The sequence below is a fragment of the Oncorhynchus masou genome, chromosome 8 (genome assembly GCF_036934945.1).
Source record: "Oncorhynchus masou masou isolate Uvic2021 chromosome 8, UVic_Omas_1.1, whole genome shotgun sequence".
NCBI classification, from domain to species: domain Eukaryota; kingdom Metazoa; phylum Chordata; class Actinopteri; order Salmoniformes; family Salmonidae; genus Oncorhynchus; species Oncorhynchus masou.
In genome coordinates this window covers 35,254,488-35,282,470 of record NC_088219.1, presented here as the reverse complement: position 1 = coordinate 35,282,470, position 27,983 = coordinate 35,254,488, and the positions used below count along the sequence as shown (strand labels likewise).

At 43.2% G+C, this 27,983-nt stretch overlaps 1 protein-coding gene across 1 annotated transcript; it reads right to left on the bottom strand.

The window, feature by feature from the left end:
• Positions 1–116: 116 nt before the first annotated feature.
• On the bottom strand, positions 117–27,724 carry LOC135544569 (protein CutA homolog). The gene is made up of 6 exons (XM_064972285.1): positions 27,285–27,724; positions 23,911–24,059; positions 15,641–15,700; positions 1,247–1,292; positions 1,089–1,138; positions 117–928 (listed from the first exon to the last, which is right to left on the bottom strand). Exons 1-6 carry the CDS (start codon positions 27,363–27,365, stop codon positions 826–828), a joined length of 489 nt encoding a protein of 162 aa, XP_064828357.1. The 5' UTR covers positions 27,366–27,724; the 3' UTR covers positions 117–825.
• Between the last annotated feature and the right edge of the window lie 259 nt (positions 27,725–27,983).

Here is a 27,983-nt window from a genome sequence, read left to right as displayed (position 1 = left end):
TGTTAATTCTGAAGGTATTTGGCTGCACCAGATCTTATTTAGGGGCTTCATAGCAAAGGGGGTGAACACATATGTGTAACGGTTGTCGTTGGTGGAAGAAGGAGAGGACCAAGGTGCAGCGTCGTACGTGTTCATTATCTTTTAATTACACTGAACACTAGAACAAAAATAACAAAACGGAACAAACAAAACAGTCCTGTCTGGTACAGAGACAGAAAACAACTACCCACAACTCAAGGGTGAAAACAGGCTGCCTAAGTATGGTTCTTAATCAGAGACAATGATTGACAGCTGCCTCTGATTGGGAACCATACCAGGCCAAACACATAGAAATACAAACAGAACAAAACATGGAATGCCCAACCCAACTCACACCCTGACCAACCTAAAATGGAGACATTAAAAAAAGGTCAGGACGTGACAATATGCATGCACCACTTTTCCATTTTTATTATTATATATTTTTTTGAAACAAGTAATTTTTTTCACTTCACCAATTTTTACTATTTTGTGTATGTCCATTACATGAAATCCAAATAAAAATCAGTTTAAATTACAGGTTGTAATGCAACAAAATAGTAAAAACACCAAGGGAGATGAATACTTTTGCAAGGCACTGTATGCCCCTCTGGTGGGAGCTAATCCGTTATCATCTGTGGATTGAGAGTTCAAAAGCACGAGTTAAACTTTGGACCCCTCGATCTAATCCAAAGCTTCCTGGTTCCTAGCCAATCCCTGTGGCCTAACTTTCCTGTTAATCAACCGATTGGAGATTCACATCCAATAAGATCACAGACCATTGGGGATATTATGCTCCCTCATTCGTCAGTCGTCAGGAACGGCCTCGTCCATCCATTTCATATATGGCAGGCTCCCGTCCTCAACTGGAAAACTCAGCACCTCTGGAGTCTCATAGGGATGGACAGATCTGGGTTGGAGGGAAGGAACAACATAGACATTAGGCAAATTAGCATCCCTATTGCCTTTCTGAGACCGGAAGTACTGTTGCCATGGACCCAGAAATGCTTTGGCTTTACCTGACACGTAACTGCTTGGGATGATTTCTAAAGGAACCAAATGTAACTTACTTGACAAAGTCTGTGACCCTCTGAATCTTCGAAGTCCTTGTCTTCACAAACTACAATGCAGAAAAGTCCCGGTTATCACTCTGGAAAGTTGGTTTCAACTCACAGCGTAATTCTGAATGACTGGCCAGAGACTTAAAAGCTCTGCCAAATAACCTCACCATCAGAATTTCTGTCGCATCTTGAACCTCTCCTTTCCAGTAATACCTATGGGACAAAAAACAACAACTTTGAGACATGCAGTAGGAAATTGTATACACACAGTGAAAAGTATACTTCTGTGGAGTGCATCACGTCCGGCCATGATTAGGAGTCCCATAGGGCAGCACACAATAGGCCCAGCGTAGTCTTGTAAAGAAGAATTTGTTCTTATTAACTGACTTGCCTAATTAAATAAAGGTTAAATAAAAAAATAGATTACAAAAAATGCACACAAATATAATGGTTCTAAATAGTACCAGACAGAGGTTCTTTGGCTTGTAACCAGGACCTAGAAATTAACATCCACCACCTGTCAAATGCAGGTAGATTTTGACATTGCTTGATCCGAAAATGTGGTTGGGGGTGCTAGGGTGACATATGTGACCCGATTCAGGAAACTAGCCATATTTTGCAAGTCATGACTTCACAGGAGAGACGTTTGAACGTAAAAAATAATTTTTTATCAATATGCGTTTTTTGGCAGAATTGCCTTCTCGATAACAAACGTTTATGTCATCTGTAAATATGAATATAGTTGTTAAATTACAAGCCCTGTGGGATTAGCCAAAGAAAAAGTCAGGAAACTTCCCACTAGCCATGATTGGCTGAGAAAATGAGTCAGCTGGACATTCAGAGAAATTAGTTTTCAGATTGGTCTGCGGTGTAGCATCTTGTCTATAACATTTACATTTACATTTAAGTCATTTAGCAGACGCTCTTATCTAGAGCGACTTACAAATTGGTGAATTCACCTTCTGACATCAGTGGAACAGCCACTTTACAATAGTGCATCTAAATCATTTAAGGGGGGTGAGAAGGATTGCTTTATCCTATCCTAGGTATTCCTTGAAGAGGTGGGGTTTCAGGTGTCTCCGGAAGGTGGTGATTGACTCCGCTGTCCTGGCGTCGTGAGGGAGTTTGTTCCACCATTGGGGGGCCAGAGCAGCGAACAGTTTTGACTGGGCTGAGCGGGAACTGTACTTCCTCAGTGGTAGGGAGGCGAGCAGGCCAGAGGTGGATGAACGCAGTGCCCTTGTTTGGGTGTAGGGCCTGATCAGAGCCTGGAGGTACTGCGGTGCCGTTCCCCTCACAGCTCCGTAGGCAAGCACCATGGTCTTGTAGCGGATGCGAGCTTCAACTGGAAGCCAGTGGAGAGAGCGGATGCGAGCGGAGGTGGAGCGGGGTGACGTGAGAGAACTTGGGAAGGTTGAACACCAGACGGGCTGCGGCGTTCTGGATGAGTTGTAGGGGTTTAATGGCACAGGCAGGGAGCCCAGCCAACAGCGAGTTGCAGTAATCCAGACGGGAGATGACAAGTGCCTGGATTAGGACCTGCGCCGCTTCCTGTGTGAGGCAGGGGCGTACTCTGCGGATGTTGTAGAGCATGAACCTACAGGAACGGGCCACCGCCTTGATGTTAGTTGAGAACGACAGGGTGTTGTCCAGGATCACGCCAAGGTTCTTAGCGCTCTGGGAGGAGGAAACAATGGAGTTGTCAACCGTGATGGCGAGATCATGGAACGGGCAGTCCTTCCCCGGGAGGAAGAGCAGCTCCGTCTTGCCGAGGTTCAGCTTGAGGTGGTGATCCGTCATCCACACTGATATGTCTGCCAGACATGCAGAGATGCGATTCGCCACCTGGTCATCAGAAGGGGGAAAGGAGAAGATTAATTGTGTGTCGTCTGCATAGCAATGATAGAAGAGACCATGTGAGGTTATGACAGGGCCAAGTGACTTGGTGTATAGCGAGAATAGGAGAGGGCCTAGAACAGAGCCCTGGGGGACACCAGTGGTGAGAGCGCGTGGCGAGGAGACAGATTCTCGCCACGCCACCTGGTAGGAGCGACCTGTCAGGTAGGACGCAATCCAAGCGTGGGCCGCACCGGAGATGCCCAACTCGGAGAGGGTGGAGAGGAGGATCTGATGGTTCACAGTGTCGAAGGCAGCCGATAGGTCTAGAAGGATGAGAGCAGAGGAGAGAGAGTTAGCTTTAGCAGTGCGGAGCGCGCCTCCGTGATACAGAGAAGAGCAGTCTCAGTTGAATGACTAGTCTTGAAACCTGACTGATTTGGATCAAGAAGGTCATTCTGAGAGAGATAGCGGGAGAGCTGGCCAAGGACGGCACGTTCAAGAGTTTTGGAGAGAAAAGAAAGAAGGGATACTGGTCTGTAGTTGTTGACATCGGAGGGATCGAGTGTAGGTTTTTTCAGAAGGGGTGCAACTCTCGCTCTCTTGAAGATGGAAGGGACGTAGCCAGCGGTCAGGGATGAGTTGATGAGCGAGGTGAGGTAAGGGAGAAGGTCTCCGGAAATGGTCTGGAGAAGAGAGGAGGGGATAGGGTCAAGCGGGCAGGTTGTTGGGCGGCCGGCCGTCACAAGAAGCGAGATTTCATCTGGAGAGAGAGGGGAGAAAGAGGTCAGAGCACAGGGTAGGGCAGTGTGAGCAGAACCAGCGGTGTCGTTTGACTTAGCAAACGAGGATCGGATGTCGTCGACCTTCTTTTCAAAATGGTTGACGAAGTCATCTGCAGAGAGGGAGGAGGGGGGAGGGGGAGGAGGATTCAGGAGGGAGGAGAAGGTGGCAAAGAGCTTCCTAGGGTTAGAGGCAGATGCTTGGAATTTAGAGTGGAAGAAAGTGGCTTTAGCAGCAGAGACAGAGGAGGAAAATGTAGAGAGGAGGGAGTGAAAGGATGCCAGGTCCGCAGGGAGGCGAGTTTTCCTCCATTTCCGCTCGGCTGCCCGGAGCACTGTTCTGTGAGCTCGCAGTGAGTCGTCGAGCCACGGAGCGGGAGGGGAGGACCGAGCCGGCCTGGAGGATAGGGGACATAGAGAGTCAAAGGATGCAGAAAGGGAAGAGAGGAGGGTTGAGGAGGCAGAATCAGGAGATAGGTTGGAGAAGGTATGAGCAGAGGGATATGATGATAGGATGGAAGAGGAGAGAGTAGCGGGGGAGAGAGAGCGAAGGTTGGGACGGCGCGATACCATCCGAGTAGGGGCAGTGTGGGAAGTGTTGGATGAGAGCGAGAGGGAAAAGGATACAAGGTAGTGGTCGGAGACTTGGAGGGGAGTTGCAATGAGGTTAGTGGAAGAACAGCATCTAGTAAAGATGAGGTTGAGCGTATTGCCTGCCTTGTGAGTAGGGGGAAGGTGAGAGGGTGAGGTCAAAAGAGGAGAGGAGTGGAAAGAAGGAGGCAGAGAGGAATGAGTCAAAGGTAGACGTGGGGAGGTTAAAGTCGCCCAGGACTGTGAGAGGTGAGCCGTCCTCAGGAAAGGAGCTTATCAAGGCATCAAGCTCATTGATGAACTCTCCGAGGGAACCTGGAGGGCGATAAATGATAAGGATGTTAAGCTTGAAAGGGCTGGTAACTGTGACAGCATGGAATTCAAAGGAGGCGATAGACAGATGGGTAAGGGGAGAAAGAGAGAATGACCACTTGGGAGAGATGAGGATCCCGGTGCCACCACCCCGCTGACCAGAAGCTCTCGGGGTGTGCGAGAACACGTGGGCGGACGAAGAGAGAGCAGTAGGAGTAGCAGTGTTGTCTGTGGTGATCCATGTTTCCGTCAGTGCCAAGAAGTCGAGGGACTGGAGGGAGGCATAGGCTGAGATGAACTCTGCCTTGTTGGCCGCAGATCGGCAGTTCCAGAGGCTACCGGAGACCTGGAACTCCACGTGGGTCGTGCGCGCTGGGACCACCAGATTAGGGTGGCCGCGGCCACGCGGTGTGGAGCGTTTGCTGGTCATTATGTGTAGAAATTGCTTTCTACTGCAGTTTTTTTAAATTATATAATGTTAGCCATGGAGAACTGCAAATATGTTGCTACTGCTCTCAATACCTTTGCTGCCCTGAATTTATCGGCCGCTATTGACAAAGGTCACGTCAAAAAAATGCTCAAAGACCTCACTGCAGTCCTTTTCATATTACATTGCAAAGGACATGATGCCATTTCAAATTGTAGAGATGCCAGGCTTTCTGAGGCTGACAAAGGTTGCCTCAGAAAATACTTGAAAGTACTATAAGTATTTTTGGGGGTTATCTGTGCATTACTTTACTATTTATATTTTTGGAATCTTTTACTACACTACTTATCAAGGGAACATCCCTGGTCATCCCTACTGCATTTGATCTGGCAGACACACTAAACACAAATGCCTCGTTTGTAAATTATGTTGGAGTGTGCCCCTGGCTATCTGTAAATAAAAAAATGGTCTGTCTGGTTTAATATAAGGAATTTTAAATTATTTATACTTTTGATACTTTATTTTTTTAAACCAAATACTTTTAATCAAGTATTTTACTTTGAAGGTTTCTATCATTACATTTTCTCAAGTATGACAATTTAGTACTTTTTCCACCACTGGATGTGGCTGGCGGTTATAGCATTTCTTTCACATGACCCATCAATTTAGACAACGATGTCTGGGCTAGCGTATTTCTGAAATATTTTCATCTGGACACTTTCTGTTTACCTGGAATTTTTCCTTACTGTAGGCTAATACCACTTTTAGTCTTATTCTTGTTTAGCACATGACCTCACATGTGAATCCTTAAAGAGATAAGTGGGGCTGGCTTAGGAGAGTGTGAACAATTCTGAATGGGTGTAGACAAAGGAGAGCTCTCCAGGAGGTACCAAAACATTCAAAAACTCACTTTTGAGAAAAGGGCCTATCAACTTTCAAATTTTGCTACATAAGACTGATTTGAGCCGGTCAATCATATCACTGTAAATGCTGCACGGCAAATCCAGCGATCGGAATGACCATGCAGTGCCTTTCAGCTGTTAATTTCACCAGCCACATTAGCTGGTGGTCAGGGCCCCCCAGCGCGAGCATTTCACTCATGCTATGGGGGCGCTATTTCATTTTTGGATAAAAAGACGTGCCCGTTTTAAGCGCAATATTTTGTCACAAAAAGATGCTCGACTATGCATATAATTGATAGCTTTGGAAAGAAAACACTCAGACGTTTCCAGAACTGCAAAGATAATGTCTGTGAGTGCCCCAGAACAGATGCTACAGGCAAAACCAAGATGAAACTTCAACCAGGAAATGAGCAGGATTTTTGAGGCTCTGTTCTTCATTGTCTCCTTATATGGCTGTGAATGCGCAAGGAATGAGCCTGCCCGATCTATCGTTTCCCCAAGCTGTCTGCAGCATTGTGACGTATTTGTAGGCATATCATTGAAGATTGACCATAAGAGACTACATTTGCCAGGTGTCCGCCCGGTGTCCTCCGTCGAAATTGGTGCGTCATCTTCAACTGCACGTCTTTTTTTTTCGACTATCGGCGCCGACAGAGATGGCCGCCTCGCTTCGCGTTCCGAGGAAACTATGCAGTTTTTTTTTACATGGTATTTCTTACATTACTACCCCAGGTCATCTTAGGTTTCATTATATACAGTCGAGAAGAACTACTGAATATAAGATCAGCGTCAACTCACCATCAGTACGACCAAGAATATGTTTTTCACAACGCGGGTCCTGTGTTCTGCCTTACAAACAGGACAACGGAATGGATCGCATGCAGCGACCCAAAAAAACTACTCCGAAAAAGAGGGAAACGAGGCGGTCTTCTGGTCAGACTCCAGAGACGGGCACACCATGCACCACTCCCTAGCATTCTTCTTGCCAATGTCCAGTCTCTTGACAACAAGGTTGATGAAATCCGAGCAATCCGTTAGCAATTCCAGAGGGACATCAGAGACTGTAACGTTCTGTGCTTCACGGAAACATGGCTCACTGGAGAGACGCTATCCGAAGCGGTGCAGCCAACGGGTTTCTCCACGCATCGCGCCGACAGAAACAAACACCTTTCTGGTAAGAAGAGGGGTGGGGGCGCATGCCTTATGGCTAACGAGACATGGTGCGATGAAAGAAACATACAGGAACTCAAATCTTTCTGTTCACTTGATTTAGAATTCCTCACAATCAAATGTAGACCGCATTATCTACCAAGAGAATTCTCTTCGATTATAATCACAGCCGTATATACCCCCCCCCCCCCCCCCAAGCAGACACATCGATGGCTCTGAACAAACTTTATTTAACTCTTTGCAAACTGGAAACCATTTATCCGGAGGCTGCATTCATTGTAGCTGGGGATTTTAACAAGGCTAATCTGAAAACAAGACTCCCTAAATTTTATCAGCATATCGATTGCGCAACCAGGGGTGGAAAAACCTTGGATCACTGTTACTCTAACTTCCGCGACGCATATAAAGCCCTGCCCCGCCCCCCTTTCGGAAAAGCTGACCACGACTCCATTTTGCTGATCCCTGCCTACAGACAGAAACTTAAACAAGAAGCTCCCACGCTGAGGTCTGTCCAACGCTGGTCCGACCAAGCTGACTCCACACTCCAAGACTGCTTCCATCACGTGGACTGGGACATGTTTCGTATTGCGTCAGATAACAACATTGACGAATACGCTGATTCGGTGTGCGAGTTCATTAGAACATAAGTTGAAGATGTCGTTCCCATAGCAACGATTAAAACATTCCCTAACCAGAAACCGTGGATTGATGGCAGCATTCGCGTGAAACTGAAAGCGTGAACCACTGCTTTTAATCAGGGCAAGGTGTCTGGTAACATGACCGAATACAAACAGTGCAGCTATTCCCTCCGCAAGTCTATCAAACAAGCTAAGCGTCAGTACAGAGACAAAGTAGAATCTCAATTCAACGGCTCAGATAAAAGAGGCATGTGGCAGGGTCTACAGTCAATCACGGACTACAGGAAGAAATCCAGCCCAGTCACGGACCAGGATGTCTTGCTCCCAGGCAGACTAAATAACTTTTTTGCCCGCTTTGAGGACAATACAGTGCCACTGACACGGCCTGCAACGGAAACATGCGGACTCTCCTTCACTGCAGCCGAGGTGAGTAAAACATTTAAACGTGTTAACCCTCGCAAGGCTGCAGGCCCAGACGGCATCCCCAGCCGCGCCCTCAGAGCATGCGCAGACCAGCTGGCTGGTGTGTTTACGGACATATTCAATCAATCCCTATACCAGTCTGCTGTTCCCACATGCTTCAAGAGGGCCACCATTGTTCCTGTTCCCAAGAAGGCTAAGGTAACTGAGCTAAATGACTACCGCCCCGTAGCACTCACTTCCGTCATCATGAAGTGCTTTGAGAGACTAGTCAAGGACCATATCACCTCCACCCTACCTGACACCCTAGACCCACTCCAATTTGCTTACCGCCCAAATAGGTCCACAGACGATGCAATCTCAACCACACTGCACACTGCCCTAACCCAACTGGACAAGAGGAATACCTACGTGAGAATGCTGTTCATCGACTACAGCTCGGCATTCAACACCATAGTACCCTCCAAGCTCGTCATCAAGCTCGAGACCCTGGGTCTCGACCCCGCCCTGTGCAACTGGGTACATGACGGGCCGCCCCCAGGTGGTGAGGGTAGGTAACAACATCTCCTCCCCGCTGATCCTCAACACTGGGGCCACACAAGAGTGCGTTCTGAGCCCTCTCCTGTACTCCCTGTTCACCCACGACTGCGTGGCCACGCACGCCTCCAACTCAATCATCAAGTTTGCGGACGACACAACAGTGGTAGGCTTGATTACCAACAACGACGAGACGGCCTACAGGGAGGAGGTGAGGGCCCTCGGAGTGTGGTGTCAGGAAAATAACCTCACACTCAACGTCAACAAAACTAAGAAGATGATTGTGGACTTCAGGAAACAGCAGAGGGAACACCCCCCCTATCCACATCGATGGAACAGTAGTGGAGAGGGTAGCAAGTTTTAAGTTCCTCGGCATATACATCACAGACAAACTGAATTGGTCCACTCACACAGACAGCATCGTGAAGAAGGCGCAGCAGCGCCTCTTCAACCTCAGGAGGCTGAAGAAATTTGGCTTGTCACCAAAAGCACTCACAAACTTCTACAGATGCACAATCGAGAGCATCCTGGCGGGCTGTATCACCGCCTGGTACGGCAACTGCTCCACGCTCAACCGTAAGGCTCTCCAGAGGGTAGTGAGGTCTGCACAACGCATCACCGGGGGCAAACTTCCTGCCCTCCAGGACACCTACACCACCCGATGTTACAGGAAGGCCATAAAGATCATCAAGGACATCAACCACCCGAGCCACTGCCTGTTCACCCCGCTATCATCCAGAAGGCGAGGTCAGTACAGGTGCATCAAAGCTGGAACTGAGAGACTGAAAAACAGCTTCTATCTCAAGGCCATCAGACTGTTAAACAGCCACCACTAACATTGAGTGGCTGCTGCCAACACACTGACACTGACTCAACTCCAGCCACTTTAATAATGGGAATTGATGGGAAATGATATATCACTAGCCACTATATTCTTTATCCCCTTACACTTGTGTGTATAAGACAGTAGTTTAGGAATTGTTAGTTAGATTACTTGTTGGTTATTACTGCATTGTCGGAACTAGAAGCACAAGCATTTCGCTACACTCGCATTAACATCTGCTAACCATGTGTATGTGACAAATAAAATTTGATTTGATTTTTTCCAAGCGATTCACCGGAGAAAGGAGACTACCACGAACGATATATCAATGAAGAGATTGTCAGGATTTGGCCAGGGTTGTTCCGGGTTTTGGTCACTAGATGCCCCCATTGTGCTTTTTGACCTTATGTTTTTTCCCTTGTTCCCCATTATTATTTGCACCTGTGCCTCGTTTTCCCCTGATTGTATTTAAACCCTTAGTTTCCCTCAGTTCTGTGCTCTGTGTTTGTATGTTAGCACCCAGCCCTAGTGTTCTGTGTATTCTTGTCGATTCCGGTGGATGCTCTTGTGGAATTCTGTTTTTGTTTTTGAGTATCTCTTGAGGCTTTTTTGTGCTATTCCTACCACCTTTTGGATTTGCCATTTTTTGTATTTAAGGACTTCTCCTTTTTACTTTATTAAATACACCGTCTTAAGTACTGCTGTGTCTGCCTCATCTTCTGGGTTCTGCTGACTATTCGTGGCTCAGTTGGTTAAGTGACTGTTTCTCACTCCGGAGACCCAGGTTCGTAACCGGGTCCTGACAGAGATATGTGAAAAACACATTGAGGATTGATTCTAAACAGCGTTTGCCGTGTTTCAGTCGATATTATGGAGTTAATTTGGAAAACAGTTTGCCGTTTTGATGACTGAATTTTCATTTTTTTTACAAAACGGAGCGATTTCTCCTACACAAAGAATCTTTCAGGAAAAACTGAACATTTGCTATGTAACTGAGAGTCTCCTCATCAAAAAATCCGAAGTTCTTCAAAGGTAAATGATTTTATTTGAATCCTTTTCTGGTTTTTGTGCAAATGTTGCCCGCTAAATGCTACGCTAGCTATCAATACTCTTACACAAATGCTTGTTTTGCTATGGTTCAAAAGCATATTTTGAAAATCTGAGATGACAGTGTTGTTAAGAAAAGGCTAAGCTTGAGAGCTAGCACATTCATTTCATTTGCGATTTTCATAAATAGTTAACGTTACGTTATGCTAATGAGCTTGAGGCTATAACTGGATACAGGTTTTTTTCGTAGCCAAACGTGAACAAAACGGAGCGATTTGTCCTCCACATAATTTTTTTTTGAAAAACTGAACATTTGCTATCTAACAGAGTCTCCTCATTGAAAACATCTGAAGTTCTTCAAAGGTAAATGATTTTATTTGAATGATTTTCTTGTTTTTGTGAAAATGTTGCTGGCTGAATTCTAGGCTTATAGCTATGCTAGCTATCAATACTCTTACACAAATGCTTGTTTCGCTATGGTTGAAAAGCATATTTTGAAAATCTGAGATGACAGTGTTGTTAACAAAAGTCCAAGCTTGAGAGCACAAATATGTTTATTTCATTTCATTTGCGATTTTCATGAATAGTTAACGTTGCGTTATGCTAATGAGCTTGAGGCTATAAATAGAATCCCGGATCCGGGATTGCTCGACGCAAGAAGTTAATAACAATAGTCAAGTATTATCATAAATAGTAAAATAAATGCTGCAGGAGCTGTTTTCAAACTATTTCTGACGTTTTGTTTCATAGCTGGTTAAATAACCGCACAAAATCAAAACTACGAATCCGATTTAGCCTATTCCACCTCGCACTGCAACACTGCCTTGCTGGGGGCTGGCTGTGCACACATGAAGAGCTGAGTAAAAGATACATTTTAGAAGCGCTGAGCACAGGCATAAAAGTTGGTCTAATTTACTTGAAGTGAAAGTCCACTGAAGTGAGACTTTGTCCTTGTGTTTCTTGGCAATTTAAACATTTTTCATTACAAGCTAAGTTTTTTTTCCTAAGTTTGTCTTTTGTTCCCTAGCAGTTGAAACTCAATGTTTCTACTTGTCAATCTCAATCTCACAGGCACAAATATGTCTAGGCATGCAACCATGGTATCCTTCCGCCCTTACACTGGCAGATTAACATTTTTGTCTCATCTGTGATATTTTGGTTAAAATAATTAGGTCACAAAAATGTAAATAAATTAAACAATATTGCACATTACTTCTTACTAGTAATACATTTATTGTTTTAGAAACATTACAAAGCGTGCTCATAAATTTTGGGGTGTTTTGTTGGTGTAATATTAGCGGGAGAAAAATATTTTGGGTTGTAAAAAAATCTGAGTGGCTGCCATCTTCCTGGACTAAAAAGTAAATATTATGCCCTGCTTGTAACCACAGAGTAACCCTTTTTGGTGCTATCAAGAACTATACATTTTTTTCTAAAAAGGACCAAAAATGGGTTCCACTATGGTTACCTTTTGTGGGGCTATATAGAACCCTTTTTTTATGGTTCTGTCATGACGTTGGTCTCTGAGTATAGCAACCCCATCCCCCGCTCCCTGCCGCCCCCTTTCCTCCTTCAACTAGGCTGCTGTGGTCAGAGGTCGTAAATTCCTCAGAAGACCCTGCCTCATGGCCACACAGTATTAGAGGGTATACTTTCACAGAGGACAAAGGAAATCCTTCCACCTCACAGAACTTGAGGTACGAACAAATTTCATGTTCCAGAGAAAGTGTAAAAGACCGGTGAAGAATCCAGCTACGAACTGGTGCGTTTGTCACAACTTGGGAAGCTCAAGAGAGACGGTGTGGCCACATTACCATAACACTGTTTATATAATAGCCTCAGATATAAGGTTTACATCTAATTGTTGTATAAGATGAATGAGTGAGTATGATACTGTTTGTATAATGGTGTAATATGATTGTGGACTGTTTAATGAAGAAAATTACAATTCACAATTGGATTTGAACTAAATTAGAGGACCGCCCTGAGCCCAGTTAGGGTCAGACATCCTGGGACAGCCCTTTTCTGCCATTCCGAATAAAACCCAACTTTGAGAAATTATCAGCAGACCATGTTTTTCTCCATTAGGGGAGGACAAAGGTTGTAGACCATTGCTGAATCTTTTAACCATACCACGTGGTTACTCTTATACTATCGATACCGACAGAATAAGAACAAGTCTTTGATATTGATTACTAATCTGCAGCTAGGAATTCGGTATCATTGAACGCGAAGAACGACAACCGCCGAAACATCCATTCTATAACGAATGTCACTTTGAACTATCCCCTCTAAACAAGACAGAGAGAGAGAGACGGACAATTCTACAAAAGAAGGACTTTTCACCAGTGATCAAGATGACACACTGAGCGTAAATATATACATTGATTGCAATTGTTTTCGAATGAGTGAGTGTTCATGCGTAAGGGATTAGCATTTTAATTGTTATAATTAACTCTGTAGGAACTTCTTACTCGACACCCCCATTGACCCTTTGTCTAACACGCCTCCATGCCGGTTCAGCCCACTAGGTCACATTCTATCATCTCATGTAACCATATTTACTGTTTTGTTTATGCATTTATGTAAATTACTTAGTTAGTAATAAATAAATGATTTAAGACAATTGATGTATGGATGACTCATAGTGAAGACTGGATTCGTGCAGATAACCAACAATTTACAACGTTTGGAATGAGACTAAGGTGAGGGAAAATAAATAAATCATTAATCAGAAGATTATTGATCAGATATGAAAATATCTGAAAGGTTGTACTGGGAAATGATAGTAAAGACACGATAGTTCTTTATAGAACCTTTATGGATAATCTGAAAGGTTATTTTTAGATCCTTTTGAAGAAACATCTGGTCAGCCATATTATATTATTACAATTCCACACATGTTATTATTGTGTTAATTGACACGTTGAATGAAGTGAATTACATCTGGAACAGCTGGGGGTCCCTGAGGAGAGAATTGAGAACCACTGACTGACACAAGGCCACACGTGACTCTTTCACAAGAGACCATCTTTGCCCATAGTCATAGATAATGTCATTTCATAACACAACACATTAGATAAACTGGAATAAAACACTCTCACTCATGGTTGCACAAAAAATTAATCTCAAGTCAAGCAGGACATTCGGTAACAGACACAGCCACTTTGACTGACAGCTGGCCAATATCCAGTTTCTCTACAGTGACACAAGTCGCACAATGGCCTGCTAAGTTGAGGGTTTGGCACTTGTTTCTGGCCTGGTGGCTGTTGCTATATCTTACTCCATCTAGCTTCATCTTATCTTAGGCCATGGATAAGAATGTATGGTCTGTTCTCAGAGGCTTGTCAATGTTTAAACAGCTACTCAACGAGGTGTTACTGAAGTTACACTTTCAGGAAATAGAACAGCCTGACCTACTACTAAAATAGTTACGTATCAATCAGTTGAATACTGAGTTAAAGGAGAGTTAATGGCAATACCCAGCAGGTAGCCTAGTGGTTAGAGCGTTGGACTTGTAACTGAAATGTTGCAAGATCGAATCCCTGAGCTGACAAGGTAAAAATCTGTCACTCTGCCCCTGAACAAGGCAGTTAACCTGTTGATGCTCTGGGGGCGCTATTTCATTTTTGGATGAAAAACGTTCCCGTTTTAAACAAGATATTTTGTCACAAAAAGATGCTCGACTATGCATATAATTGCTACCGTTCGAAAGAAAACACTCTGACGTGTCCAGAAATACAAAGATCTTCTCTGTGCGTGCCCTATAACGTGAGCTTCAGGCAAAACCAAGATGAGATGGCATCCAGGAAATGACAAGGATTTTTGAGGCTCTGTTTTCCATGGTCTCCTTATATGGCTGTGAATGCAAGAGGAGTGAGTTAACCCTTTCTGTCGTTTCCCCAAGGTGTCTGCAGCATTGTGACGTATTTGTGGGCAGATCATTGGAAGATTGACCATAAGAGACCACATTTACCACGTGTCCGCCCGGTGTCCTGCGCCGAAATTGGTGCGCAAAAGTCACCTGCCAGTATTTTTCCATGCGATACAGAGAGTAAAGCAAGCTTCCACGAACTGCATGTCAATGAAGAGATATGTGAAAAAACACCTTGAGGACTGATTCCAAACAACGTTTGCCATGTTTCGGTCGATATTATGTAGTTAATCCGGAAAAGGTTTGACGTTGTAGGTGACTGCATTTTCGGTTCGTTTCGGTAGCCAGACGCAATGTAGAAAACGGAACGATTTCTCCTACACACAGACGCTTTCAGGAAACACTGCGCATTTGGTATGTAACTGAGAGTCTCCTCATTGAAAACATCAGAAGCTCTTCAAAGGTAAATGATTTTATTTATTTGGTTATCTGGTTTTTGTGAAAATGTTGCGTGCTACATGCTACTCAAAATGCTATGCTAGCTTTGCATACTCTTACACAAATTAGTCAATTTCTATGGTTCAAAAGCATATTTTGAAAATCTGAGATGACAGTGTTGTTAAGAAAAGGCTAAGCTTGAGAGCAGACGCATTATTTTCATTTTATTTGCGATTTTCAGAAATCGTTAACGTTGCGTTATGCTAATGAGCCTGAGGCTTTAGTCACGATCCCGGATCCGGGATGGGGAGTTTCAAGAAGTTAAACGACTGTTCCTAGGCCATCATTGAAAAAATGTATTTGTTCTTAACTGACTTGCCTGGTAAAATAAAATGCCAGTCATTGCACTCTGTCCTTATCTGATCTTCTTTTGGTGGCTCAATGACATTGTGCATTCCACTTGTAAATAAGTAACTATTTTAATAGCAGGTCACTGCTGTTCTGTTTCCCGAAGGTGTAAATCCAGTAGCACCTTGTTGAGTAGCTGGTAAAACATTGACAAGCCTCTATGAGAACAGAACACACTTTCTTATTCATGGCCAATGCATTTACAGGCTTACACACTTTAGATTGAAACTTTCTCACTCTCTTGTGGCAATGTGAGTCATTTACATTCAGTCAAGTAACTACAATAGTGATTTCCTTAGCAACGGGTACCCATACTCAAGAAGTGCATGCGTGCCAGCAAGCCAGACAGAACTTACATCGTAGAAGTTCTGGGCAGAATATTGATGCATGCTGCCATCCTCCTCTCCATAAGGGCTCTGTGGACGAGAGTGGGAAGGAGGAGAGAGACATCAATAAAAACACTTATGGATATGATCTGGTTATTTTCAGGATATGTTGTTCCTAATTTTGAAAACAATTGAGAACATTTCCTCAATGCTACTGCAAACTGAAATCTGTCTCACCTCATTTATTATTTTTTTTACCAACATGCCAGCTGCGCAACTAGATGAGATAAAACTCTAGATCACCTTTACTCCCTCGCCCTCTAACAAAAAGTACCAGTGATGCGCTCAATACGGACGTGGCCCTATGAAGTGGATGCAAAGCTACAGGACTGTTTCATAGCACAGTCTGCAATATGTTCCGGGATTCATCCAAAAACAGAGGCGTTGACCACATCAGTCACCGGCTTCCTTAGTAAGTGCATCGACGATGTCGTCCCCACAGTGACAGTAGGTACATATCTCAAACAGAAGCCATGGACATCCCAACATCCCAAGAATGCCAAAGTAACCACTCTAAAATGACTACCTCATAGCACTCACGTCTGTAGCCATGAAATGCTTTGAAAGCCTGGTCATGGCTCCACATCAACACCATCATCCCAGACACCCGTGACCCCATTCCAATTCGCATACCTCACTAACAGATCCACAGGTGATGCAATCCTTATTGCACTCCACACCAGAACTGGGCAGAAAATGTGCATGAGTTTCAGGTCCCTGTATTACGGTAAAACTAGGTCCTCAAAATAAGGCCTAAGGAATTATATATGTATTTTGTATTTTATTCACTTTGGATCTCACTTGAGAGATCCGTGAAATCCATCAGACAGAAACTGGATGAACCCATAACAAATACAGTCAAGGGTGGTAACTCCACAATTTAACCGAAAGGCAAGGCACGGTGGGAAATATTTGCATACGGCTTTAGACTAAGCAGTGTATTAATTAACACTGTTCCGGTGTCTATATGTCAGTGTTCATTTGTTTTATTTCAACAGTGGAGAATTTGCTGTGCAGCATAGTGTCAAAGCTTATTTATACTTACCTGTACACAGTATAATTGGTTGGTTGCTTGGGTATACTTGATTATCTACACCTGGGGTATGTTCAGGAGAATGGAAATGAAAATAATATTCATATAGAAACAGACGTCATCTGTCCCAATCCAACAGACAGACGTTAAACTCAACTCCGTGGCCCATGGGAGACTGGACACTCACAAGGCGTAAGAGATTGGGGAGGCAGTCTGGGCACCCTTCATCTATCCAAGAAGATACAATCCAGTTATCAAACTGGTTTGCCCCCCTTGGTGCCGGACCTACCAGCCCCGGGAGTCAGCACGGATCCTGGATGTTTACCAACAGCCGGCAGCCGCCCAGTGGCCCCTCCCTCACGGCCATGGCAACCACAGTTCAACAGGTTGCTTCCCCATCGGATTCCATCACGACCAACATCATGGTGGGCAGCTTGATGGTGAGAGATTTTGGCCTGCCTATGATCTGTGGACCGACCAAGGTCCACTGTCACCAAGGAGCCTGTGTCCATGACATCAACTTCCTCCTGCCCACGGTTCTGGTCAACTACTCTAACATTGAGACCATCATCACTCACATAGGTTTAACGACCTTGGTTTTAGGTGATCTGAGGGAGGACTACAAACATGGTTTAAACATGCTCGCTAGCACAGGGAATATAATAATAATCTCTGTTCCCCTCCCGTGATACCGAAGGGGTTTGGAACGTTTCAGCCGACTCATCAATAAGTACCTGATGAAATTTTGCAACTTTGTGTGACAACTTTGATTTGCTGTGGAAGAAACCAGCACTTTTTAACAGAGACAGGATTCACCCTAACCGCAGGGGTTCCAGGATTATTTCCAGCTGTTGGATTCTAGCTTGAAATATACTTATTCATGTTACCATACTAGAATGTATTCATTCATTTACATGTACACTTCCCGTCAAAACTTTGGGGTCACTTAGAATTGTCCTTGTTTTTGTCCATTAAAATAACATCAAATTGACCAGAAATATAGTAAAGACATTGTTAATGTCGTAAATGACAATTGTAGATGGAAACGGAAGATTTTTAAATGGAATATCTACATAGGCATATAGAGGCCCATTATCAGCAACCATCACTCCTGTGTTCCAATGGCACGATGTGTTAGCTAATCCAAACGTATGATTTTAAAAGACTAATTGATCATTAGAAAACCATTTTGCAATTATGTTAGCACAGCTGAAAACTGTTGTGCTAATTAAAGAAGCAATGAAACTGGCGCCCCTTCACTGTTGACTTTGAGACTGGTGTTTTGCGGGCAATATTTAATGAAGCTGCCAGTTGAGGACTTGTGAGGCGTCTCTTTCTCCAGCTTGGTTGGAGTCCACTTGTGGTAAATTAAATATATTGGACATGATTTAGAAAGGCACACACCTGTCTATATAAGGTACCACAGTTGACAGTGCATGTCAGAGAAAAAACCAAGCCATGAGGTCGAAGGAATTGTCTGTAGATCTTCGAGAAAGGATTGTGTCGAGGAACAGATCTGGGGAAGGGTACAAAAAAATGTCTGCAGCATTGAAGGTCATTCTTAAATGGAAGAAGTTTGGAAGCACTAAGACTCTTCCTAGAGCTGGCCGCCTGGCAAACAGAGCAATCGGGGGAGAAGGGCCTTGGTCAGGGAGGTGACGAAGAACCCGATGGTCAATCTGACAGAGCTCCAGAGTTCGTCTGTGGAGATGGGAGAACCTTTCAGAAGGACAACCATCTCTGCAGTACTCCACCAATAAGACCTTTATGGTAGAGTAGCCAGATGGAAGCCAATCCTCAGTAAAAAGCACATGACAGCCAACTTGGCGTTTGCCAAAAGGCACCTAAAGAACTCTAAGACCATGACAAGCAAGATTTTCTGGTCTGTGAAAGCAAGATTGTACTCCTTGGCTTGAGTGCCTACGGTGAAGCATGGTGGTGGCAGCATCATGCTTTTGGAATGTTTTTCAGCAGCAGTGACTGGGAGACAAGTCAGGAAAGATGAACCTGCTCCAGAGCGCTCAGGACCTTAGACTGTGGCAAAGGTTCACCTTCCAACAGGACAACGACCCTAAGCACACAGCCAAGACAATGCAGGAGTGGTTCCGGGACAGGTCTCTGAATGTCGTCGAGTGGCCCAGCCAAAGCACGGACCTGAAACGGATGGAACATCTCTGGAGAGACGTGAAAATAGCTGTGCAGCAATGCTCCCCATCCAACCTGACAGAGCTTGAGAGGATCTGCAGAGAAGAATACAGGTGTGCCAAGCTTCTAGCGTCATACCCAAGAAGACTCAAGTCTGTAATTGTTGCCAAATGTGCTTCAACAAAGTACTGAGCAAAGGGTCTGAATACTTATGGAAATGTGATATTTTTGCAAACATTTAAAAAAAAAAAGTTTGCTTTGGCATTATGGGTTATTGTCTGTAGATTGATGAGGAAATATAACAATTTATTATATTTTAGAATAAGGCTGCAACGTAACACAATGTGGAAAAAGTGAAGGGTTCTGAATACTTTCTGAATGCACATTACGTACACTCATGACCAAAAGTACGTGGACACCTGCTCTTCGAACATGTAATTCCAAAATCATTGGCATTAAAATGGAGTTGGTCCTCCCTTTGCTGATATAACAGCCTCCACTCTTCTGAGAAGGCTTTCCACTAGATGTTGGAACATTGCTGCAGGGACTTGCTTCCATTCAGGCACAAGAGCATTAGTGAAGTCGGGCACTGATGTTGGGCGATGAGGCCTGGCTCGCAGTCGGCGTTCCAATTCATCCCAAAGGTGTCGATTGGGTTGAGGTTAGGGATCTGTGCAGGCAGGTCAAGTTATTAAACACCGATCTCAACAAACCATTTCTGTATGGAACTCGCTTTGTGCACAGGGGCATTGTCACAATCAAACAAGAAAGGGCCTTCCCCAAACTGTAGATCCAATGTTGGAAGCACAGAAGCATATAGAATGTCATTGTATGCTGTAGCATTAAGGTGTCTCTTCACTGGAATTAAGGGGTTAGCCAGAAACATGAAAAACAGCCCCAGACCATCATTCCTCCTCCACCAAACTATACATTTGGCACAATGCATTGGTGCAGGTAACATTTTCTTTGCATCCGCCAAACCCAGATTAGTCCATCTGACTGCCACACCATTTTTATGCGCTATACACACTTCAGCACCCTGCGGTCCCATTCTGTCAGCTTGTGTGGCCTACCACTTTGCGGCTGAGTTGTTGTTGCTCCTAGACGTTTCCACTTCACAATAACAGCACTTACAGTTGACCGGAGAAGCTCTACAAGGGCAGAAATTTGACAAATTGTTGGAAAGGTGGCATCCTATGACGGTGCCACGTTTAAAGTCACTTAGCTCTTCAGTAAGGCCATTCTACAGCCAATGTTTCTCTATGGATATTGCATGGCTGTGTGCTCAATTTTAAACAACTAACAGCAACGGGTGTGGCTGACATAGCTGAATCCACTCATTTGAAGGGGTGTCCACTTACTGTGGTATATATATATTGTATGTTGTGTAGTAAATATTTCAGCATTATTTTCATTGTTTTTTATTTGTTGTTTTTTTCCCCCTGTAAAGCACATTGCATTGCATTCCATGTCTGAAATGTGATTTATAAATAAAGCTTGATTTGATTTAGATAAAATATGATCTGCTGTCCGATAGATTGAAATATTATAGGACATTGTGTGTGCTCTAGTCATTATATTTCTATCTGGAACATGCAGCCCCAGTTGCAGCCCTGACATTAGTTGAAGGCAGCAAATCTGAAAAGTAGTCACTTTCTGAGATCTGTATTTAAATAGTTAAACATATACATTTTTTCAGATCTGTATTTAAATAGTTGTCACCTCCAATGTAACTATTTGTTCTGCCAAAAAAAATAGTTACTTTCCACAAAGCATATTTAAAACTATAGTTATCCCAGGTCTGCTCCACACTGCCCTCTCCCACCTGGACAACTCCATAGTGCCCTCCAAGCTCATCATTAAGCTCAGGACCCTGGGACTGAACACTGCCATCTGCAGCTGAATCCTGAACTTCCTGATTGGCCACCCCCAGATGGTAAGGGTAAGCAACAACACATCCGTCACACTGACCATCAACACGGTGGTCCCTCAGGGGTGCGTGTTTAGTCCCATCCTGTACTCCCTGTTCACCCATGACTGCATGGCCACGCACAACTCCAACAGCATCATTAAGTTTGCAAATGACACAACAGTGGTTGGCCTGATCACCGACGACATTGAGATAGCCTATAGGGTGGAGGTCAGTCACCTGGCAGTGTGGTGCCAGGAGAACAACCTCTCCCTCAATGTCAGTATGACAAAGTAGCTGATCGTGGACTCCAGGAAATGGAGGGCAGAGCATGCCTCCATCCACTTCGACATGGCAGCAGTGGAGCAGATCGAGAGATTCAAGTTCCTCGGTGTCTACTAAGGAATTATCATGGACCACACACACCAACACAGTCGTGAAGAAGGAACGACAACGCCTCTTCCCCCTCAGGATCCTAAAATGATTCGGCATGGGCTCTCAGATTCTCAAAAAGTTCTACAGCTGCACCATTGAGGGCACCTTCACTGGCTGAAAATGCAAATTGAGGGAATCTTGACCCCCCCCCCCCCCAAAGTCAATACTTTGTAGAGCCACCTTTTGCAGCAATTACAGCTGCAAGTCTCTTGGGGTATGTCTCTATAAGCTTGGCACATCTAGCCACTGGGATTTTTGCCCATTCTTCAAGGCAAAACTTCTCCAGCTCAAGTTGGATGGGTTCCACTGGTGTAAAGCAATATTTAAGTCATACCACAGATTCAGAATTGGATTGAGGTCCAGGCTTTGACGAGGCCATTCAAGACAAGGCCATTCCAAGGCGTAAACCACTCGAGTGTTGCTTTAGCAGTATGCTTAGGGTCATTGTCTGGAAGGTGAACCTCCGTCCCAGTCTCAAATCTCTGGAAGACTGAAACAGGTTTCCCTCAAGGATATCCCTGTATTTAGTGCCATCCATCATTCCTTAAATGCTGTCCAGTTTCCCAGTCCCTGGGATGGTGTTCTCAGGGTGATGAAGGGTGTTGGGTTTGCGCCAGACATACTGTTTTCCTTGATGGCCAAAAAAATCAATTTGAGTCTCATCTGACCAGAGTACTTTCTTCCATATGCTTGGGCAGTCTTTTGGTGAACACCAAACATGTTTGCTTATTTTTGTCTGGCCACACTTCCGTAAAGCCCAGCTCTGTAGAATGTACGGCTTACAGTGGTCCTATGGACAGATACTCCAATCTCCGCTGTGGAGGTTTGCAGCTCCTTCAGGGTTATCTTTGCTCTTTGTTGCCTCTCTGATTGATGCATTCCTCGCCTGGTCTGTGAGTTTTGGTGGGCGGCCCTTTCTTAGCAGGTTTGTTGTGGTGCCATATTCTTTCAGGTTTTTAATAATGGATTTAATGGTGCTCCGTGGGATGTTCAAAGTTTCTGATATTTTTTTATAACCCAACCCTGATCTGTACTTCTCCACAACTTTGTCCCTGACCTGTTTGGAGAGCTCCTTGGTCTTCATGGTGCCGCTTGCTTGGTGTTGCCCCTTGTTTAGAGGTGTTGCAGGCACTGGGGCCTTTCAGGACAGGTGTATATATACTGAGATCATGTGACAGATCATGTGCCACTTAGATTGCACACAGGTGGACTTTTTTAAACTAATTATGTGACTTCTGAAGGTAATTGGCTGCACCAGATCGTATTTAGGGGCTTCATAGCAAAGGGGATGAAGACATATGCATGCACCACTTTCCCATTTTTCATTTTTTTTTAAAGATTTTCTGAAGCAAGTCATTTTTTTCACTTCACCAATTTGGACTATTTAGTGTATGTCCATTACATGAAATCCAAATAAAAATCAGTTTAAATTACAGGTTGTAATGCAACAAAATAGGAAAAATGCCAAGGGGGATGAATACTTTTACAAGGCACTGTATATGTACATATCTACCTCAATTACCTCATACCCCTGTAAATCGACTCGGCTGTTACCCCATGTATATAGCCAAGTTATTTTTACTTATTGTATATTTATTCCTTGTGTTATAATTTTTTTCTCTCTGCATTGTTAGAAGGGCTTGTATAAATATGCTTTTCGCTGTTAGTCTACACCAGTTGTTTGCCGAAGCATATGACAATTTTTTTTTATTTTTTTTTACTTGATTTGACTGCTCTAACCTGTGAAGACAGGAGGGAGGATGGCCATTTACATTTTGGCAGAAGATTGTGGCTTGTTTGAAAGCTACTCAGTGTTCTCTCCAGGCAGGCACACGGTAAACAGAGAATAGCTCATCTACATGCACCACAGACGCAGGGAGAGAGGAAGCTGCACTCACAGTAGTACTCCACTGGCTTATGGCTTTCACAGCTTACTCACTTATTTCCTATAAATGCAGAAAGAGAAAGCAATAATAAGAGCTTAGGTCTGAAGTGAACGTAACATCACTCAGTATTCCGGAATGCTCCAAATAAGTATTTATTTATTATTATTTAAAAAAAAAAAAAAAAATTATGAGTCATCTACAAATAGGAGAGAACTGACGCATTGTGGAAATACTAATTACCGAGCATATATTCTAGTTAGTGGTTAGATATATCACAATAGGGCCAGGAGTTTTTCCTGGCCAAGTGTCCTCACCAGGAAAAACTCTGGGCTCTATACCGAGACTGGTCTTGAGTACAACAACACTGGAGAGTAGTATTCTGTTGTGGTAATGGTATGCTGTCCCAACCTGGTCTCAGAGCATTTTGTATAATTCTGTATCTAAATCCGAGAAACTTAGTTTAGTATGATGTGTTACGATTGGTATGGTATGTATTAATATGTGGATGTCCATCACCCATTTCGTAAGATGTGCTACAAATTACAATTTGTATTATATGTTACGAATGTGAAAATTTACAATATGTAAAGAATATGCAAAACGTAGGATATGTTACGATTGCTATGTGGGTGCTAATGTTAGCTAGCTTGCTAACGTTAGCTAGGCTAGGGGTTAGGGTTAAGTTTCAGAGATAGGTTAAAGAGTTTAAGTAACCATCTGTCTTATGTAACCATACCAAATGTAACATATCATACTAATTTGAGTACCTTGCTTTTACATTTACTATATTATGTCTCGTCTATGAGACCAGGCTGGCTGTTCGGTAGCCTACCTGCCTATGTCCTTGGCTGCCTGTTCATTGGGGCAGTTGATGAGGAGGACCGAGTGGTGTCCAGGTATGTAGCTCCCCGTGAAGGCAGAATGGAGCTGGACACACAGGGCCTTCAGCATGGGATACATGGACATGGTCAACACCATTCCCTGGAGAAGAGGATGGAAAGGAGAACAGCAATACAATTCACTTTAATACAATCGCAAGATGTCACCCACACTAACAAATTCCTGTCAATTTACAGCAAAATTTCACTGTGAGGCACTGTAATTCTAAAATTACAGTACCCGTGCTGTTCCGCTACACTGATTTAGAATTACAGCAGCATACTGTGAATTATGGTGCATTGTGGGAAAATGTTGTGGGGCGAAATAATCTCAGGCTCATTATCATATTTTGAGGATTGCCTTGAAAGGGGCTATATTTGTTGCACCCATTAGCGAGAATTATCTATTTTGCCCTGTAGTCAGTGCCAGTTTAGAAACTTTTGTTAAGGCCTCTACAAGTACAAGCGATATATAACAGTAAATATTAATTGGTATACTGTAATATACAATTACATATTCACTGTTAGCAATTGCTGTAATTGTATTACAATACAATTTAACAATAAAGTACTGTAATAATGTTTTGCTATATATTTACTGCAGTGTTTCGTAAAGGATGGAGCATTGTGGAAAAATGTTGTGGGAGAGGAAAGAATAGCTGGCTCATTAACATATTTTAAGTGGCTATGTTTGTTGCACCCGTTAGTGAGAATTCTGTACCAATTGAACTGATTTAAAGTACAGTATATTGGGTAAAGATCACAGTGACAGTGGGTCTTAAACCTATAATGGTTGAATATTAACCCTCCTGTTGTGTTCCGTTTCATGTTCATTAATTCTGTGTTCCCGGTCCAAAATGACCGCCCCCTTATAGCGGATTATAAATCCATAATAATACATATATTATCACCTAATGTTGTGTTAGATCTTTTTATCAACTTATGTTCTTGTGAACATTACAAGTTCTGAATTTCTATTTGCAGTTTATGGCCTGTAGGCCTCATTGACCTGAGCTCATACAACTAGTTTTTGAGTTTAAAAAAAGCATAATGTATGGATTATTTTGACTTGAACAAATGAAACATATTGTGCTATTTATCACAGACTACTTTGTGTCAAAGTTTAACAAGGGCTCTCTCTTCCTTACCAGTGTCACGATCAAAGATATGATCAAGAACCTCACATTCAGTATATCGTTTGGTCATGTGCTGCCACAGAATGAATTGTGAGCAAGGCCTCAAAAAAACTGTACATATCAGAGTTGCGAGAAAAGTTATATATATTATTGAAACAATGTTGCAATTGTTTGTGAGAATGTCAACAGGTGTGGTTCCCGTAGGGGAAAGATTATATTGGGGAAAGGTTCCTGTTGGGGTTGCCATGGAAGCCAAGAAGGGGAGTGAGGTGTGTGTGTGTGTGTGTGTGTGTACAAAAGTTACAGGTGTACAAAAGTTAAATAAAACACCCAAAATCTTATGAAAAGCATCGGAATGTATTTTGTGTGTTCAGATGACCTGTGTGGACAAAGACATGGAACCTTATGACAATCAGATTAAATTAACTACATTTTTCAGAGAGAAAACTTGTAAATTGGTCCAATTCGACCGGAACACAGAGGGAAGGTTAAGCAGTGTCCTTTTGATTTGTTTTGCCTTGTAATCACTGCCAGTTTGGAAGCCTTTGTTTAGTTATTAACTTAAAGTTATTAAACACCAAATATTCGTAAATATGCTGTAATATACAAATACCTAGCAGCCAATCTGCTTGCACTCATCCCATGTGATTACCGTAAAATACCAACATGATTACAGTAGCATTTATTTCCTTACATTATAGTAGGCTCATTTCACAGTTTTGTACTATGTCAGTCATTGCTCTGCATTTTACAGTTACCTACAGGAAGCTGGTGGCAAGTTCATGTGAATATTACAGTAACGTACTTTGCACTAGCCAGAGATGGGCAAAGATACATCCAAAAGGTATGTTATTACAAATGCAGGATATTTTGAAGACCAATGTATCCTTAACTAAAACAACATTCCCAGTAACGGATACAGATTTGTTTTACTTGCTATGACTGTGACATGCGTTTTCTTTAGCACCCTTAGATGAATGCACTGACTGGAAGTTGCCCTGGACAAGAGTGTCTGCTAAATGACCAAAATGGATTTTAGGCCAGTGACATACAAAATGACAAAATAAGTATTGGAAGTATTGAAATACCTATTTCAAATACATGTAACAGAAATACTGCCTGTCGTTGGCATGAGCTACCTGCACTGTAAATCTGCAACAGTTTACTAACCACTCTGCTTCCATTAATGTACTGTAAATTCTTGAAATACAGCATGTTACTGTAGTCAGGTGTTCCAGTACTATGCTGTAAATTTGTGTTACAGTAAAAGTCCTGTAAATCTATGGTAATTTACTGTACAGTTATTTACTGTACATTTACAGCAACCTTCTGGCTACTGTACTGCCCGTAATTTCCTTGAAAAATTACAGGAAATGTTTTACAGTGCACCTTGAGGTGGTAGTAATGATGATGACATAACAAACATAATACTTTTCCATATTTTTTATTTAACATTTATTTACTCAGAATACCTTTTTCCCAAAGGGAGAACCATGTTGCCCTTAGTCACAGATCTCGTATTAGATACAGTACCCTACCGCCGCAACTCCTAATCCTAACCATTAGTGAGCTGAACAAAACCTAACCCTGCATCAGTGTTTATAGGGACATATGTCACATATCACATCTCTGAGTTGAGGTCACATCAGGACAAGCGGTGAAAGGAGTTAGGACACGGTCCTGACCCTGACGGTCATTCATTGGTAGCGAACAAAGCCAGGTATTATCCATATAACTGTCCTCTCAGAATGCTGGAATGCTGTATCCGGGATACAGATTGGTGACTCTCTCTGTCCTCCTCTTATCATTGCACTGTCACAACCGAATGGTTAGTTGGAACAGACAGCGGCCAATTTATAATCCTCTCTCTCTCTCTCTGCAGCTCCTGTCCCTGCTTCATTGCAAGCGGCATGGTATGAGATGGAATGATTGGCATTTAAATCAATATGAAAGTGCTCACCCTCCCCGTCCAAAACATCCGCCAAAATGTTTTCTAATTAAACATACGCATTTCACGTAGGCTAATTAAATAAATATGTGACTAGGCCTATTTGGTGAGGGTTGCCCCATATAATTTAACTGATTTTATATAGCGAATGTGTTACTTATTACTACAAAACTGCATCCAGCGCGAAAATAATTTGCCACCTGCTGGATACAAATCATTTTATTCAACAAAATAATTAACTTACCATACAGATCACGAACAATCCCAAACGACAGAGAATTTGAGCTAGGGACTCCTTGTGAAATCGTGGGTACAGCCAGTCCATTTTACTTTGACCGAGTTCTTCAAACTGTCAGGTCCGGGAGAGAGTGAGTTCGAGAACAGAGGCACCTTGTGCGCTCAATTTGTCCTGGAGAAGGGGAGAGTAGGCTACTAACTTCTATGCAGCTATGTGCTTACCCTCACCTACCAATAAAGTTCTCACTTCATAGTCTGTGAGTCATTTCTGGTGAATAATAGTCTATTTTGAATGTTTAAAATCTGCAAAAGTGAAAGTGGATCAGCGCAGTGGAAACAAGAATCCGCTTGTCATTGGATGTTTGACACTTCCTGATACAACAGCGTCCAACCAAACACCGGTTTCGCCCTTGGTCGCTACCCGAAACCCTGGCATAAACAGTTTTTGCACTGTCATAAACAAGCGCTTTTCACTGGATGCGAGATAGTGAATAGAGAGTGGGAAGTATGTTGTGCGCAGATTAGGAATATAAATGTTTGAATTTTTGTGGGCGAGCCTATACTGTAGGCCGGCTTGTTTGACAGGTACAATTGAGTAAATCTGCCAAATATATGCTCAAGGAAACAGCTCCATTTACCTGCAAACCAACATCAGGGTCATGGCATCAACAACACAATAATGGTTGAGTTTATTGAACACGCAATT

Bases quoted from the DNA above. Each gene is read 5' to 3' on its own strand.
- LOC135544569 (XM_064972285.1), bottom strand. From the start codon at position 27,365: ATGGACTGGCTGTACCCACGATTTCACAAGGAGTCCCTAGCTCAAATT. The intron at 1,139-1,246 runs GTGAGGTTATTT...TCTGCATTGTAG, and splicing joins ATGCGACAGAAATTCTGATG to TTTGTGAAGACAAGGACTTC. The intron at 929-1,088 runs GTAAGTTACATT...CCTCCAACCCAG, and splicing joins AGGGTCACAGACTTTGTCAA to ATCTGTCCATCCCTATGAGA.